Source organism: Orcinus orca, chromosome 19, assembly GCF_937001465.1.
Source record: "Orcinus orca chromosome 19, mOrcOrc1.1, whole genome shotgun sequence".
Classification (NCBI taxonomy): Eukaryota; Metazoa; Chordata; class Mammalia; order Artiodactyla; family Delphinidae; genus Orcinus; species Orcinus orca.
In genome coordinates this window covers 33,816,661-33,834,322 of record NC_064577.1, presented here as the reverse complement: position 1 = coordinate 33,834,322, position 17,662 = coordinate 33,816,661, and the positions used below count along the sequence as shown (strand labels likewise).

Sequence of the window (17,662 nt, the reverse complement as noted above, 5' to 3'; positions counted from 1 at the left end):
CCCCCACCCCGCTCCTGCCCTCACCCACCCCCAAATGGAAGACCTCAGAGTGCCCAAAAAGGGAGACAGATGTGGGGTGGCTGGGGTCTTCCGGCCTGCTCCCAGCCTCCCTCAGACTAGCGCTGGGTCTTCTCTGAGCTCTGCAACCGGGGAGGGCCCCCGCCCAGTGATCTGAGGGAGTGCCTGGGTTCCACCCTTGCTCCCCAAGAAGGAAAGGGACACCAAGCCTCCATCTGGGAGGGCTGGGGGTGTTTATCCAGAGATACTGTGGTCCTGCAGGAGCCCCGAGGAGGGAGAGGACAGTTCCCCAGACCCAGGGCCCCTCAGGCATGGTCTTCCATGGGTGTGGGCCCCAGGGCCAGCCTGGCTGCTCACCCAGAGCTGAAATGTGGGCTCCCCCCTCCCAGGGACACCGCGGGCAGGCTGATCAGGCACCGGCTTGCCAGCCCCGCCCCCACCCCAGCAGGGCTCCAGGGAGTGTGCTTTGACTGGGGAAGTGGAGGAAGACCAAAGTGGGGTGGCAGAGTGATGGCCTCTGTGTGTGGCCCGGCGTGGGAAACCACCTGCTGACAGTCAGCTGAACGGCAGAGCAGCCTCCCCCCAGGGCCTCCCGTGGACCAGGGCCCTGCAGGGGAGGACCAGGAACCTCCACAACCTGAGACCCTCGGCCTTCCAGACCCCAAGCTCCCCCTGGGTGCTTCAGTCCACTTTCCAGGGCCAGGAGCCCTGAGCACAGCAGGGAAGGAGTGGGTGCAATTCTGTGGTGCAGGGGAGGGGCAGAGAAGGCCAGGGACACCCACCCCAAGTCTGACTCCGATGGCTGGTCCCCCACAGTGGCCCTGGGCTAGCCCCCCAACTGAAGCTCCCCTTTTCTGAAAGGGACGGGGTGGGTGACCCGGGGAGGTGCAGCCACCCCTGGCGAGGTGGGGGGGATGCTCTCCCTCATGACCCAACCTGCTTCTGGCCCTGCCCTTCCCCACGGTCCACCACGCCCCTGCCAGTGCCCCCACCTGCTCCATCTCCTGGATTCTCATTCTTCCAGTTGTTCCAAATCACAGCTGCAGGTCCCATCAGGACCTAGAACGTGCTCTGAGGGGCCTCCAGGCCTGCCTGCACCCTCTCCCCGGCTGCTGCAGCTCCTGGGTGAGGACTGTGCCTCACCCTTCCCAAGGAGAGAAGATGGATACAGAGCAGGAATGTCTACTGGGCCCATCACCCTCTCAGAGTCTGATCTCCATTTTCCACCCAGATGGTGGATGGGAGCCAGGCTCCGCCGTGCCACTGTCTCTGAAAATGATCTTGGAAACCTGGAGAGACTTCAGAGGGTCTCAGGGGCAGCCCCCCGGGAAGGATGGTGGGACAGGCCTCCTGCTCCTATGCAGGGCCAGATCTCGGGCATCAGGGAACCTTCCAGGGTCTGATGGGGCCATGCAGAGGCCCCATCCTTGAGCCCTGGGCACCCCCACTGGGCTCCAGGCCCCAGCCGGGCCATTCATCCTGCCCCTGGACTGCCTGTGCCACCCAGCATCGGCTGCCAGCACCCCGTGGACGGGTTCGGGGCCAGCACAGGCTGGGTCGGTTGAAGAAAGCCGAGTCATGGGACGGACATTCTGGCTGAGCCTGGGCCCCCCTGCCCTGGGGTCCGGCTCCTGACCCCACCGTCCTTAGGGACCTGGAGGCAGGCAGGACTGTCGCAGCCGGTCCTCACACCACAGCTGGGCCACACCTCCCATGATTCAGGGTGGAGAGGCCGCCTTTCCGGAAGACTGAGGCCAGCGGTACACAGGCCCCTCCCCAAGGTAGGCCACGCCCCTTCCTCCCTGCTTGCCCCTCGGCTTTTCCTCGAAGTCAGTTCTGGCGCCCTGAAAAATAAACATATTGACTACTTGGCTGGCCCAGGCTGTGGGCGGAGGTAAAAACAGGCGGCAGAGGCCAGACCCCTGCCCAGCCCAGCCTAATTCACCTGCCCTCCCCACCCAAGGCTGGTGTTGGGCACGGGGGTGAGGGTATGGGTGGGGCTTGGGGGTGTCTGTGGGGGGTGGGGGTTCCGGGTGGGGTTCTGTGCGTTTATTGGGGTGTCTGTGGCAGGCGTTTGAGGTGTGGCTGGGATTGGGAGTGGGTGGGCCCTGGCTTGGGCCCTGGTGGGTGATCCCTCTGATAGCTGTTGGCTTTCTCCGGCGGAACCCGGCTGGCTGCTGCCCCTTGGGCCAAGGTCAGTCACAAGGGGGGGCCGCCCCAGCTGCCCACTCCTCCTGACCCTGCAGCAGTCCTGAAGGGAGGGTCTCACCTGGGAGGTGAGGAAGAGCAACCCAGCATGGGAGGCTGGGTCCAGGTGGGGGCAGCAGACTTGGGCCAATGGCCCCTCTCCTCAGTGGCCGCAGTGACCTCACACATGCCACTAAGAGACAGGACTGAGACAGGGTCGGTGCTGCTGCCGAAACATTCAGCACCCAAGGTCAGTGGGGCTGCTGGGCAGGCGTGCCCAAGACTCTTGTCGAGGTGGGGTGAAGGGGCCCAGCAGAGAGGAAGTCGTGCCGGCAGCCCAGGTCAACCCTGACGCACTCTGGCCTCAGTGTCGTATCTGTGAAGTGGCAGTGAAGCCCTCCTGACCACTCTTGGGAGGGTTTGAAAGCTCACCCAGCTCACCTGTTAGGGGTGTCGCTCCTGCCCCATCGTCCAGCCAGACTGGTCGGGGGGGGCGCTCCCATGTGGACAAGCCCCCCTGCCCCGCCCACGCCAACATCCGTCCACCGGGCTTCAGATTGAGGCCTGCCCCAGCTCGGCATCGCCCTCCACCTTCCCAAAGTCACCCAGCACCCTGCACCCCTCACACCCACCCCCGTCCTCAACTGAGCTCTGCTTGGACGGCCAGTGAGGGCATCGAGGGTGGGGCACCTGCAAGGGGCGAAAGGGGGAACTTCTTAGGGCCACAGGCTCTGAGGACAGGTAGCCTCTGTCCTGAGGCTGCTGCCACACCCTCTGGCACCCTGTGACGCCCTCGGGAGCTCTCCTCTCCCCCACCCATAGATGAAATGGGCCTGGCCTGGAGGAGGCAGGACTCAAGTGCAGACCTGAGCTTAGATGTGGGAGTGCACAGGCAGAGGCAGGGCATGGGGAGTGGGCAGGAGGCCACTGGCCTGGCCAGGTGTGGATGACACGGCTGTGGAGACTGGGGGTGCAGCGGAGCAGCGCCCACCCCGACCCCACCAGGCTGAGAGGCTCCTGGGACTCCCGCCAGCTCTCCTCCAGGCCTCTGTGCCTTTGCACGTGCTATGCCCTCTTCCCTGGGGAGGCCAGTGAGCCTGTGCTGTGGCTTTGTTACCTGGATCGTGGCTCCTCCCCAGGTGAGACTGGGGGCCAGAGCTCAGGGGCCAGGTGAGTGCGGGAGGATCCCGGGCAGGTGGAGGCAGGCCTGGGCTATCTGAAAGTGCCCGGTACTTAGCCATGACATCCCTTCTGCAGGATCCTGTCAAAACACTGGTGTCCAAATGTCCTGCCTCCCCCTGCCCACATCTATAGATGTGGAGCCTCGGCTCCAGGGGAGGCCCCACCAGGAGAAGACAAGGTGCCTGGTGGTGGGGCCCCCTCTCACCCCCCATAGGCGAGAGAGGTATTCGTTCTCTATTGCTACACAAGAAATCACCCCCCAAACTTAGCCACTTAAAAGAGTAAGCATTTATTACTCGCCCTGTGTCTCCGGGTCAGGAATCTGGGGGCACCTGGGCTGGGTGGTCAAGGTTTCAGGAGGACCCGCTTCCAGGATGTGGCTGTTGGCAGGGGATCTCAGGTCCTCTGCAGATAGGCCTCTTGGGAGGGCTGCGGAGTGTCTTACACCATGGCAGCTGGCCTCCCCTGAGTGAGTGGTCCAAGACAGCCAGGGGGCTTTGCGGACCCAGTCCTGGAAATCCAGCATCATCCCTCCTGCAGCTTCCACTGTTAAAGTCACTCTGTCCGGCCCACACTCAAAAGGTGGGGAATTGGGCTCCACTTTTTGAAGGAAGATTAAAGAATTTAGAGGCCCCAGAGGACACCAACCCTTGACCCTGGAAGGAAAGGGTGGGGGACAAGTGTCGAGCCAGACCAGAATTGCTGTCAGGGCTACGACCACTGATCCCCTGGGGAGGGGGCTGCTACTCCTCCCTCCCCACCCCTAGCCCAGAAGTCTCCAGGCAGGGCCCTTTCCAGGTAGGTCTCAGCGGGGTGAGTGGACTTGATATTTGGACCTGAGGGCTATGCGGACTGCCCCAACCCCGCCACGCACCCCTCCAGCTGCTCAGCCCTGATGTTGGGGTACAGGACGCAGCTACAAGTCTGCCCCTTCACCTCTTCTCCTGGGCCCTGGGGGTTCAGATGTGACGGTTCTCCTACCCTCGGCCACTGAGAACAGCCTGAAGGATGAAGGACGCTGCAGTCATCCTCGTTTTACCTAGCCAGTCATGTTTCTGAAGGCGATGACTGCAGGTAAGGTTTCCGACAGACTCTGAGGTGGAAAGCAGTGTGCAAAGTCAAATCAAAGTAGGTCACGTGTTTGCTCTTAGAAATACACACATGCCGCGGGAGAGGTACACGCCCCAAGCGGGATCAGGTAAGGTTACATTCAATTTCTCCTTTACACTTTTCTAGAATTTCTCAGTTTTCCCGCAGGGAATATCTATTAGTTGACTTTTTTTTTTTTTTTTCAATTGAGGTGATATTCACATAACATGCAACGGATATGTAAAATGTACAACTCAGTGGCATTTAGTTTATTCATAATATTGTACAAACACCAGCTCTCTCTAGTTTCAAAACTTTTTCATCACCCCATTAAAACCCCATAAAAATACCACCCTGTACTCAGTAAGTCATCATTCCCCATTTCTTCCTCCCCCATCCTCTGGGAACTGCTAACCTGCATTGTGTCTCTGTGAATTTGCCTGTTCCGGGTACATCACATAAAAAGCATCACATGGTATGTGGCCTTTGTGTCTGGCTGCTTTCACACAGCGCAGTGTTTTCAAGGTCCATCTATGTTGTTGTCTTTATAATTTCATTCCCTTTTATGACTGAATAATATCCCACATTTGGTTGTCCATTGATCTGTCAATGGACATTTGGGTCATTTTTACCTCTTAGAGATTGTGAGTAATGCCGCTATGAACATTCCTATAAGGTCTCTCTGTGGACATAGTTTTCATTTCTCTAGGTCATATACCAAGGAGTGGAATTGCTGGATCATGATAATTCTATGTTTAACTATTTAAGGAACTGCCACACTGTTTTCTGTTTTCCACCTGCACCATTTTACATTCCCACCAGCAATGTATAAGAGTTCCTGTTTATCCACATCCTTGCCAACACTTGTTAGTTTCTGTTTTTTAAAAATCAAAGTCATCCTCATAGGTGTGAAGTGATATCTAAGTGGTATCATACTGTCATTTTGATTTGTATTTCCCTTATGACTAATGACAATGAGCATCTTTTCTTGAGTTTATTAGCCATTTGTATATCTTCTTTAGAGAAATATCTGTTCAAGTCCTGTACCGTTTTTTCAAGTGGATTCTATTTTTTTGGTTGAGTTTTTTTGTTTGTTTGTTTGTTTTTAGCTGTGCGGGGTCTTAGCTGCAGCATGCGGGCTCTTAGTTGCGGCATGCGGGCTCCTAGTTGTGGCATGTGGGATCTAGTTCCCTGACCAGGGATTGAACCCTGGCCCCCTGCAGTGGGAGCTTGGAGTCTTAGCCACTGGACCACCAGGAAAGTCCCTTGGTTGAGTTTTAAGAGTTCTTTATGTGTTCTGGAGGCTAATCAGATATATGCTTCTCCTATTTCCCAGGTTGTCTTTCCACTCTCTTACATTGTCCTTTGATACAGAAAAGTTTTATATTTGTTTCTTTGGTTGCTGTGCTTTTGGTGTCATATCTCATAATCCATTGCCATGAAGATGTACCCCTATGTTTTCTTCCAAGAATTTTATGGTTTTAGCTCTTACGTGTAGGCTGTTTTTTTGTTTTTGTTTTTTTTTGCAGTACGCGGGCCTCTCACTATTGTGGCCTCTCCCGTTGCGGAGCACAGGCTCTGGACGCGCAGGCTCAGCAGCCATGGCTCACGGGCCCAGCCGCTCCACAGCATGTGGGATCTTCCCGGACCAGGGCACGAACCTGCGTCCCCTGCATCGGCAGGCAGACTCTCAACCACTGCGCCACCAGGGAAGCCCGGCTGCTGAGTGGCTTTTTGAGTGGATTTTTGTGTATGGTGTGAGGCGGGGATCAGACTTCATTCTTCTGCACGTGAAGATCCAGTTGTCCCAGCACCACTTGCTGATCTATTACTTTCATAATTACAAAACTAGGTAAAATATAAGCCTGCTCCTGTGTTTAAATTGAAGTAGGCATTGCTCGGCATGGGCCACCTTTTGGGTCTAGATGCTGCCCTGGTCTCTCCTTCCTACTCCTGGGGCAGCAAAGCCCTGCCCTAGACCCTTGTCCCCTCCAGCACTCGCACGTCAGTGGGCAGATCACCAGCCTCAAGCCAGAGGCCTTAGTGATGGGCATGGAGTAGGAGGCAGGCTCACCTGGGTGCTGGGGGAGGAGCAGCCCACCCTGACATAAAGGGCGTGAGGTGTCTGGAGCCTTGGCTGCAGCAAAGGCCACTGGCTCTGCGGGGCTGACCTGGCCTGGGGAAGCCAGGCCAGGTCGAGTCAGGCCTTCAGAGACCCATCTCTCCCTGGGATCAGGCTAGGCAGGTGGGGACACAGCCCTCCCCTCTCAGCTCAACCTTTCAGCCTGGAGGCTGGATAGGGCATGGCCCCTAAGGTTTGGACTTTCCCTGCCCCGACCTGCTGCCCCAGGGCCTTTGGATCCAGTCCCCCCAACTTTTCCTCCCATTTGCTTCATTCCACCTGCCCTTGGTCCCACAGGTGGCCACTTGGGGATCTGCCATCTCTGCCCCATCCTGAGCTGTGGGCTGGGGGTAGGAGGAGGGTCAGGTCTCCCTCTCCCCCTCCTTGGAGCCAATCTAGGTCCTGGGGGTGGGATTGGGTCAGGGTTGGAATTGTCACTTCGTGCTTTCCACTGGCTAGAGCCCCCCAACTCCCTCTTTGCTCTTTGTGTCCACACCCACTCCTCTCCCTGGGTCCTCCCACACCTGTGCCCCCAGGCCCCACAGGCAGCCCTTCCAGCCTTGCTCCCTGTGGTCCCTACTACCCATTCCTCCCTCCCCTCGTCCTGGAGGCCACACAGTCCAGGCACCCAACATACGGCTCCTCTGTCTGCTGCCTGCAGCCCTGTTCTCCCTCTGGGTCCCACAGGCTTGGGGGCTGCTGCTGTGGGACGCTACCTCCCTGTGCCCCCCTCTGCCTTGCCTGTCGCTGTTTGCCCCCACCTGTGGCCTGAGTGAGGTGCCACTGAGAGCAGTGGAGTGGCCAGCCAGGGAAGGACTGGTGGCCAGAAGACCACTGGGGGCCGGCGGTGGGAGGCTCCCTGCTGTCGGGCCTGGCACAGCCTCCTCAGACGGGGGCCTGGAACAGAGCTGGCGATCACACAGCCTCTGCTGGCAGTGGCTGCTCCCGCGGCCTGTGCACAGCCTGAGGGCGGCCGGGCTATACCTGCAACCTCGCCTGCTCTCCAGGTGAGGCGAGGTGCCCCTTCACAGGTCAGGGCAGCTGAGGACGCTGGCTGAGCCCAACACCGCACAGACTTCTGCTCAGTTGGGTACCTTTCCCAGGGGGCATCTGGCAAACGCTCACTGTCCCACACTCCCTGTCCAGGTCCCCAGCCCCCAAGCGCAGTGGCCGTTTCTCAGACCACAAGCCTCCAGGCCCCCTCTTCTCTCTCTGTCCATCTGGAGTTGGGGGGTAGCCTCTCCCCTCTCAGGGCCCTCAAGACAATCCTTGTGTTGGTGACCCCAAGGCACCCCTGCAGCCCAGACTCCCTGAGGACCCTCAATTCCCTGCGCCAGTTGGAACTCCCTGCTGCCACCCCCTGCACCGGGGGCCTTCCTCCGGGGTCCTCTCTTTCCCTCACTCCCACATCCAGGCCTGGGCAAGTCCTGCAATTCCTCATGCCCTAGGCCGTGGACCCCCAAGGCTGGGAGAGCCTTTGCCCACCCTGGTGCCTGGAACAGAGTAGGAACTCCAGGAATGCAGGTGAGTGAGGACATTCGGGAAAGGGCAGCTTCACACACCGTCCAGCCTCCTCTCCACCCCTGCAGCCCATTCCTCACATGCGGCCAGAGGCAGACTCCCAAAGCACCCCTGGCCCGGGCCTCTGTCTCTCTTCCTTGGCTACCATTCAGGTCTCACCTGCTCAGGTGGGCTGCCTGGTGCCCCAGGTAACTTAGCCCTAGCCACACACTCTGCACCTGACCTTGCTTTGGCTGCCTCTCCCGACCTTACCGGGGATCTGCGTACCTTCTGGGGGGAGAGCTGGGTGTGGGCCCACCTCATTACTTGCTTTTGCTCTCTAGGGCAAACTCGGCTCACCTGGGCTGCCCCCTCCCAAGTGATACCCGGATTTACAGCTTCCCACTAATCCCCCTAATCTCAACTTGGAGCATCTCAGCCCCAGGGGACAGAGGTCATGACCCAGCCTGGCACGCGGAGGCCCGGGAAAGTTCTCCTGAGGTGGAGGATGGAAGTCTCAGCCCGACCCTGCCCTTGGCCTTCCCCAGGCCAGAATGGCCAGCTGGAGGATGCAGCCAGGCCCTGGCAAGGAACCAGGCCCGGGAGCCACGGAGGGGGCCGAGAGAGTGGGCTGGGCTGCATGCCAAGCTCTAAGCATCCCCGTAGCCACCGGGAGGGCGAGGCCTTGCCCAACCTTCCTGTGCCGACCGCAGTCCTCCTCTTCCCGGTGACTCAGCACAGCTCGGCGGAATGTCTGGGGTCACTCAGGAGAGGGTGGAACGAAGCCAGTCCCTTGCCCCTCAAGCGCCAGCTCACGGGTGGTTTGCAGGGAGGCGTGAGGGTGGGTCCTGTCCCTGCTCTGCTTGGCCACTCGAGCCCCCGTCTCCCCTCACCTTCGTTTCCTCACTTTCACTCCAGAGGGTGGACCTCACAGTCTCTGGGGATTCGGTTACTGGAATCCCTCAGCCTCCCCGAATCCCCTCAGAGGCCACAGTGGGCAGCAAAGTGAGGTGGACATCAGCCCCCCGGGCAAGACGGCTGTGGGGGTTGGTTGACCTGGCGAGGTGTACCCTCTCTTGGTGCCCACTTGTCGGGCAGCTTGTCCTTTTGGCCATGGCCTCACAGGGAACACCGCACTCTGTCCCACCCATGTCCATAGCCCTGCCTCTGCCTCCAGGCCTCAACCTCTAGGAAATGGCTATGTTGGGCCTCCTGGTTCTCTTGTCCCTTCCAGGAGCACCGTAATTCCAACCAGAGTCCCTTCCTGGTTGTGGCGCCACGAGGACGCCCTCCCCTGCCCCAGCCTGCTGCCCGGTTCACAGGGCACCCCTTGTTCGGCAGGGGCAGGGACCATCCCGCTGGCTGTCCATGGCCTGGCACATACTGGTAGCGGGGGGGACGGTGAAGGACATCTCTCCCACTGAAGCCTCCCAGCTGGTCCCTGTTTCCTCAGGACCCTACCAGGGAATTTGCCCACCTGCTTCTGGTGGTCCAGAGGGGCACACAGAGGCCCAGGCAGCAGGTGGCAGCCTGGCCTTTCCTGCCCTGGGGCCTGTGAGCAAGTGGATAGGTCATTGCAGCCTAACACAGGCACCTTCCTAATCCGAGGGGGAAGTGACTTGCTCAAGGCCATGCAGGCTGGTGCCTAAGCTGGCCCCACCCAGATCCCTGTGCTTTTGGGACCCCATGAGAGGCCGGCAGCAGGGCTCCCACTGTGAGGTCAGCTCCCAGCACTATGAGCCCCACGGCCAAAAATTGGAGGAAGGACCTGGAGTCGTGGGCAGTCAGAATGGGGGCCTCGTCGGGCAGCCCCTGGTACTCCCCTGGGGGGCACTGTCCTGGGAGGGCATCCAGCTGCCAGGCCAGGCTGCCCACACAGGGGTCACTTGAGGATCACCAAGGTCAGGCGGTATTCTGGGATATGGGAGCCACAGCCCAAGCCCAGCCCTTTGATGCGTGGCCATCCTGGTTTATACCACCCCACAGCGAGCCAGCTTGCCACCCAGTGTTGACATTTGCTCTAAGCTTAGGTGCTGGGGGCGCCAGTGGGAGCAGGATGGCTGACCACGCCCAGGCCAGCAGACTTGGCCCACTCCTGAGCCCCCTGGCCTCAGTTTCCCCATCTGTAAAGTGGAGAAAGTTCTAGAATCACCCAAAGTGTGGCTTTGAGGGCTTCATGTGATATAGGGGCCACCCCACACGACAGGCCGGGAAGCAGGGCCCCCCTCAGAGCCCACTGGCTTCTCAGGAAGGTCCAGCACTAGTCCTTTGCTGGCCCTTTAGTGTCCCTGCAATGTTGTTATTATCCCACAAGCATTGTACCCTCACAAGCTCCAACTGTATGCTTGGGGTGAGGGGGCAGTTTGATCCTGGCTATGCTAGTCACGAAGGGGCTGGGCAGGGTCCCTTAACCTCCACTGTTCTGTTACCACATCTGTGAGGGGTGACCACAGGGTGGCCTGTGGGGAGCTGGCCCTGGGCTGATATTAGCCCAGGGAAAGCAGTCTGTAGCAGGTTGAATGGTGGCCCCAAAAAGACGTGTTCTGGTGGTCCCAGTACCTTAGGATGCGACCTTCCTTGGAAATAGGGTCTTTATAGATGTAATTAGTTAAGATGAGGTCACATGGGAGAAGGGTGGGTCTAACCCAATAGGACTGGTGTCCTTAGAAAAGAACACATGTGAAGACACACACAGGAGGAAGGCCACGTGACGACAGAGGCAGAGAGTGGGGTGATGCATCGATGGGCTGAGGGGCACCAAGGACTAGCACCAGTAGTCACCTGAAGCTGGGAAAGGTGGGTCAGGATTCTATCCAGGGCTTTTGGAGGGAGCAAAGACCTGCAGCCACCTTGATTTCGGCTTCTGGCCTCCAGAACTGCTGCCTCAAGCCCCCAGTTTGTGGTCACTGTTATAGTGGCCCCAGGACAGACACACAGTCAGTCAGCATTGGCAACAGCGGGGATGCAGCAGGCTGGCCGAAGGGTCACCTGCCTTGCAGTGTGCGCAGAGGGCATTCTGGGTGGAGGAGGGGGTCTGGACAGGATGGTGGGCAGGTTGGGGGAGACAGACTGGGAGAACGTGGGGTCTGGCCTGACCTGTGGGGAGACCAGGCAGAGAGCTGGGTAGAGAGTAGTCAACATGTCCCTCCTCCCTTCCATGGGCATCTACTGGGCTCCCAGACGTGGGGCACAGATAAGGGGCCGAGCTCCAGAGCCCAAGTGGACAAATTTTCAGACCTTAGAGGGCCTGTGGGGTCTGCCAGGAGTGACAAGGCCCCTCTCGGGGTGGTGAGGGCCCGAGCTCTCAGCAGGGCCCACTGCCGGCCTCCATCATTTTGTGGGCTGTGTGATGTGCAGGGGCAGGTGAGTACCATACCTCTCTGGGCCCAGCACCCCAGAAGCCTTAACTGGGGCTCAGGTGAGGGAATCAGAAGTTCTGGGATGTTGGGCGATTGAAGTGGTAGAAGCTGGCCCTGCCACAGGAATCAAGGCCATGCTGCTCCTGGGCCACCCTTAGGGTTAGTGCTAGGGTCAGGGTCAGGGCTGGGGTTATTGCAGGGATAGGGTTACGGTAGGGAGGGTCAGGATTAGGGGTTAGGATTAGTGTTGGGGTTGTCACAGAGTTAGGGGTTAGGGTCAGGGTGAGGGTTGGGGTTAGGTTTAGTGTTGGGGTCAGGGTCAGGGCTTGGGTTAGGGTGACTGTTGGGGTAATTGCAGGGATATGGTTATGGTGGGGTGGGTCAGGTTTTGGGGCATAGATGGTGAGGTGCAGAGATCATATTTATTGTTAGGATTTGTCTTTATTCAAAGGGGTGTATCCTCTTGGCCCTTTGGGTTTACATAGATACACCCCAGAGGCCCTTCCCTGGGGCTGAACTAGCACCCATGTAGTTCACATGTTGTTCAAATCTATGAGGAATGGAGGGTGTTATCCCTAGTTTATGGAGAAGCAAACAGAGTCCCAGAAAGCTGTAACAAGAGGAGCGGAATTGGGATTTGAAGCTGGACTGTCAAGCAGGTTACCCTGGTCTGGAGGCCGTGAGGCTGCCCAGGGCCTATGGGATGTAGGTTAAAGGTCATGGGGACCCGCTGTGGCTCCTCCAGGCAGGCAGGACTATTTTCACGTGGTTTCTGCGCACTGATAGGATCACATCTTTCATTTTCCATGAGGCTTGAATTATTGATCTGCCTGATTTTTTTTTTTTTTTTTTTTTTTTGCGGTATGCGGGCCTCTCACCGCTGCGGCCTCTCCCGCTGCAGAGCACAGGCTCCGTTGGTGCAGGCTCAGCGGCCATGGCTCACGGGCCCAGCCGCTCCACGGCATGTAGGATCTTCCCGGACCGGGGCACAAACCCGTGTCCCCTGCATCGGCAGGCGGACTCTCAACCACTGCGCCACCAGGGAAGCCCCTGATCTGCCTGATATTTAATAACCCCTGGACCTCCCTCCAAGAGCTGCCTCCTAAAACAGAGGGTCGGGACTTTTGTCCAGCACTGGCAGGAACAGCTTGGCGACTGGCCCTGGGCAGCCAGAAAGCCATCAGGGTGGAGAAAACACAGATGGAGAGGAGAGGCTGGACCAAAGACTATGTCACCCCGCCTCTGTGCCCATCACTGCCTCTCTACAGCCCGGGCCCCTCCCCTCCCAGGTACAGTACCGCCCCGCTCCGTGCAGTCCCACATCCCGACCCGTCGGAGCCGCCAACAGCTTCGGGGCTGCGAGACGGGCGGGATCGTGGAGCCTAGCTGGACGAGGGGCGGCTGTCGCGCCGGGAAGCCTTGGCCGCCTCCCGTCCACCAGCCACCCACTGATAGTCCTAAGCCTTCCTCCCTCGGCTGCACCTGCGCTCGGGCCGGGGGGGTGGGGGGGTGGGGGTGGGGGGTGGGGGTGGGGGGGTGGGGGTGGGGGGTGGGGGTGGGGGGTGGGGGTGGGGGGGTGGGGGGGGGGTGGGGGTGGGGGGTGGGGGTGGGGGGTGGGGGTGGGGGGTGGGGGTGGGGGGTGGAACCCGGAACCTGGCTTCGGGGCTCACGTTTCCAGCCGGCGGGATCCGAGCAGTGCACCAAGCGCGCCCGGATAGCGGCAGACGGACTCGGGTTACCATGGCAACGCGCCGGGACCGGAGGCTGCTCGTAGCAGGCGTTCTGGGTGAGGCGCGGACGCGGGGGCGGCGCGGGGGGCCGCCGAGGGGCCTCAGGGGCCCGCAACGTGGGAGGCTTCGGCCTCTCGGCTCGCTTTTCACGGGCGTCTTTGCTTTCCTTGGAAAAACCCGAGACGTTCAAGTCCTGCCAGACGCAGTGCGCTGGGTGGGAGGGCCGGGGGCGTTCTCTGCCGGCACGCTTTGTTTCGAGTGCTCTAGTGTTTATTCGACCCCTCCAGGAACCTGAAGAGGTGGGTGCTGCAGAGATGAGAGAGTTTACCCCGGACAACAGCCAGTGAGGACGGGTTCAAACCCAGGCAGCCTGGTCCGGAGTGATTTTTTTTTTTTTTTAATTATTTGAGACTTACAAAAGAGTTGCAAAAGGAGTACAGAGATTGCCTCTTTACCTTTTGCCGAGATTCCCCCAAATGTTAACCTCTTATGTTACCATAGTTCATTTTAGCAAACTAAGGAAACTAACACTAATACAAAACCATGATCTAATGTATAGGATTTATTCACTCAGCAATTATCCCACGAATGACTTTAGTCTTTTACAAGATCCAATCCAGCACCATCCGTGTTTTGTCTTCTTATTCGTTAATCTGGAGCACTTCCTCTGTCTTTCCTTGACTTTTATGAGTCAGTTATTTTGCAGAATGCCCCTCAGTTTGGGTTTATCTGATGTTCCTTTATGATTACTTTTAAGTTATGCATTTTTATTAAGAAAAACCTTACCAGTGAAATTGTGTTTTTCTCTGCATCTCATCAGGAGTCATCTGATGCTGATTTGTCCCATTACTGCTGATGCTAACTTCGGCCGTGTGTTTTAGGTGATGTCTACAAGGTGTTTCCCTCATCAAGTTACCCTTTTTCCCTTTCTAAATAGTAAATATCTTGTTTATAACCATACTGCCAACGAGTAATTTTAGCGTCCAGAAGTGAGCATTTTCTGAAACAATTATAAGTGTTGCATTTGCCACATGGTAATTTTTCCATTTCCATTATTTCTGCTTTTATAAGTTGGAATTGTACTGTAAGGAAGAACTTTTCCATATTTTAATTTGTTCAGTTATTTCTTGGTATAGGCATTTTATTTTTATTTCATAGGTTATAATCCATTACTATCATTTATTTTGTTGCACTGTTGTCCAGATTTAGCCCATTCAAGTTGGCCTCTGTCCTTTTAGCCTGTCCTCAACATTTTGAGCACTTACTTATTTTCTGACACCACAAGATATTCTGGACTCATTTTGTGCTTTCCTTAACCTAGCCTGGAGTCAGTCATTTCTCTAAGGAGCGTTGGTTCCTTTTAGTTTAGATGTTTTTTTTAGAAACCAAGATCTGGGGGAGGTATGCTCATTGCTACTGGAGTGTCATTGCTTTTTGGCTTTCTCAAAGGGCGAGCTGGGAAACATGTATTTGTGTACACTATATACATCCGTATCTATTTCTATATCCATATATCTGTACGTACTAAAAATTGAGTTTATATTGATACTTCCAATTCCAATCCATCACCACAGGGTTCATTCTACATTCCTTTTCCTCTAACTCTGGCTCCTATTGTCCTCAGTACATTTACCTTTTTGCTCAATCCTAGACCGCATATAACGTAATTTCAGTATTACCAATCCATATTTGTGTGAAAAACAAACCTACTAAAGTATAATATTTGCATGTGGTTGTTTTTGTTTTTTTCCTTAGAATATATAGTTAAAATGCTGTTTTACAAAGTTGTCTTAGTGTGTTTATGTTATTAATTTGTAATAAAGTGAGGTTCATTTGTTTCTGATTATATTTCACTTTGAGTGCTTATTGATTTTTTTTTTTTTTTGTGCTGCAGTGCGCGGCTTGTGGGATCTTAGTTCCCCAACCAGGGATTGAACCCAGGTCCTTGGCAGTGAAAGCACGGAGTCCTAACCACTGGACCGCCAGGGAATTCCCGATTCCTTATTGATTTAAGTTTTGGTATGTGAAACATTTATGTGGTTCTAAAAGTGAGCACAGTATCAGCTCTTAACTACAAGACTATTCAAACTTTTATTTTATCATTTATTCGCTTTTTGGGGGGGAGAGGCAAGGGAATCTGGCAGCTGTAAATTCAAATAAAAAGCACTCTGTTCCCCTCACTGTAGCAGTATCCCTCACCCCAAGCAAGTTCCGGTGATTGAATTAAGATCTATCTGCTGCTCATCTCTCTCAGGTTTTACAAATGGTCATGGGTACTGTTTGGCAGTCAGTGAAGGACAGGAGAAAAGGCTTGGGTCATAGGCCCCGAATTTTCATCCCCTCGATCCTCTTAAAAATTGTCTATACCGAGTTTGGTTCATGCTGGGATTCCAGAGGGTGCCAGCACTGAGTCCCCTGTCCTGAGTGCAGAGATGAGCCACCTCTGGAATTTCTTTCAAGTCCCACAAAAATGTTTTATAAATTCAGCTTTTTGAATATATTTACAGAGCACCAGTAAGACAACATGCCTTACCAAAGTAGATTTGGGTTTTCTGCATTAGGAATGGTGGTTGAATGGAAAGCCAAATGTATCTGGAGCCACAGTCCTTCAGAGGAAGGAGATACAAAGAAACCTCTGCTTTAGGTGTCTCTTTGCCCAGCCATTGTGCCTAAATGGCTTGTTTGTGAGCGTCTAGGGACTGACTTTTAGCCTTTACAAATGGTCCTTTTTTGTACATTTTAGAGTTTGCAACTGCTTATGTTTTACTGAAGTCATGCAATGTTTTTTCAGTAAAGTACTTGTCAAGTGTTTATTCTAAAACAATTGCTCCAAGTTTTTGGTCAGACAAACAAAAGTGTGATTAGTTCTACTGTCACATCTGCAATTGGGTAGCCTGTGGGTTCCTCTCTGATTTGGTCATCTTGGCAAGGGGTGAGATTGGCAAGGATGAAATCATCCTCCCAGGCTCCTTCCTGTATACCCAGCTTATAGTCGCTGCTGCCAGCTTGCTGGAGAGTTGGGGCCCTGCCAGGGCGGGGCGAGCCCCTCTGCAGAGCCCACTTGGCTTGGAAAGCTCCTTCTTCTCCATGGAGCTTCTTTTCATATATATGGTTTCTTAGGCCTCATCCTTTGCCCCGAACTCTTGTAAGTATGATGTTGGCTGTTAGGAGATGCTTGGCTATAGATCCTCCTTGCAGCCCTGGCCCTGTCGTAATCTGTGAAGAGACACCTCAGAGTCTCCCAATGCCTGGACGAGCCAGTTTCTGAGCCTCTTTCTCAATGCTCCGTTTGATCTGACAAGGCTGGGCCTGCATGGTCAGGGTCAACTGCTGCAGACCACTGCTGGGTTTTGGGTGAGAGAGTAAGTGAGTGCCCGAGCTCTTCCACACCCCACTGTATAGTCTGTGGTGGCATCTTGACACCAGGGGTGCATTCGAACTCACTCATGACTGAGGTGGTCTTCAGATAGGGCCTCTGCTGCTTGTGTCTGTTTGCAGCCTGCAAATTTTCCATGTTTGGGAAACCATGACTTTCATGAGGAGTAACTTCCATCTTCCTAAGACCCAGAATTTCCAAGTGCCTTTCAGAACTAACAGGTAAATATCCCCCTTAGATTAAAAAAAAAAAAAAAAAAAGTTTAGAAAGCTCAGCATTTTACAGATGAGAACATCAGAGTGATGAGATGACCTAGCACAGTCCTGGTCCATCCCCTGCTGACCCCACTGCTTCTCTTAGAAGATTGTGAACACCGTGGGCCAAGACGAGTTGACAGTGCACTCCCCCCGCCCTTCCCGGAGATTTCTCCAGGTGCCCCAGAGGTTTTGTGTGGTCCCTCCTGTAAACTGGGTGTGTACTGGGGATGCCTGCTGGCTGACAGACAGATTGGGTCCAGATTTTGAATCTGTGACCTTTAATAAAAGCCGATTATTCTCAGCCTTGGGGCTTTTAGGATTTGTGACGGATGCAGGGCAGGCTGTCTGTGATGGGGTGGGAGGGAAAGGAGCATAGCACTGGGCATGTCGAGGTCCAGCGGAGCATACACAGTAGAAGCTGGTTTCTCTCTGGGGACCGGCTGGAGGTCCAGAGGGAGCTGTGGTGGGCAAGATGGGCCAGGCCCCATCCTAGGGGTCTTCATATACTGTGCCAAACAGGTTGAACTTTCTTTGAAAAGGCCACGTGCCATGGGCACAGTATCACGTGGTCAGATTTCTGTACTAGGAGAGCAATTTCCATGGGTGGCTGTGTGACCGATGCATTTAAGAGGCGAGCCTACGGACGGTCCTCAGAGGAGGGAGGCCCGTTGACGTCACAGACCTCCGTGTGCTCTCTCTGTAAAGAGCCGCAGTGATGACTGAGGCATTTCATCAAAGATCACAGTAGCATCGGCATCATTTAAAGTTGTGTATTTGCTTAAATCCTGATTCTTTGCCTGTGAGTGTGCACAGGCATGTGGGTGGTCTGTGTGTACGCCGAT

General features: G+C 55.6%; 2 protein-coding genes and 1 long non-coding RNA gene across 20 annotated transcripts in view; 2 read left to right on the top strand and 1 right to left on the bottom strand.

Moving 5' to 3' along the window:
• Window positions 1–2,070: 2,070 nt before the first annotated feature.
• LOC117203569 (uncharacterized) lies at window positions 2,071–6,339 on the top strand. The gene is made up of 2 exons (XR_004486419.2): window positions 2,071–3,344; window positions 3,463–6,339. It is a non-coding gene; the product is annotated as an uncharacterized LOC117203569 (long non-coding RNA).
• Window positions 6,340–12,914: 6,575 nt separating this feature from the next.
• Window positions 12,915–16,802, bottom strand: LOC125962097 (uncharacterized; the record flags this gene model as incomplete). Its single annotated transcript, XM_049702041.1, has 2 exons — window positions 12,915–13,348; window positions 16,661–16,802. Coding segments are annotated over 2 exons (576 nt in total), but the record flags the coding sequence as incomplete, so codon positions are not given.
• The window catches only part of CCDC57 (coiled-coil domain containing 57), a 107,989-nt gene continuing 103,429 nt past the window's right edge, over window positions 13,103–17,662 (top strand). For 13 of the 18 annotated variants that reach the window (XR_007473644.1, XM_049702387.1, XM_049702390.1 and 10 more), the window contains exons 1-2: window positions 13,250–14,068; window positions 15,082–15,206. The gene's annotated coding sequence lies outside the window, so the exon portion shown is untranslated. The other 5 variants (XM_049702382.1, XM_049702383.1, XM_049702384.1 and 2 more) reach the window with 5 other exon arrangements.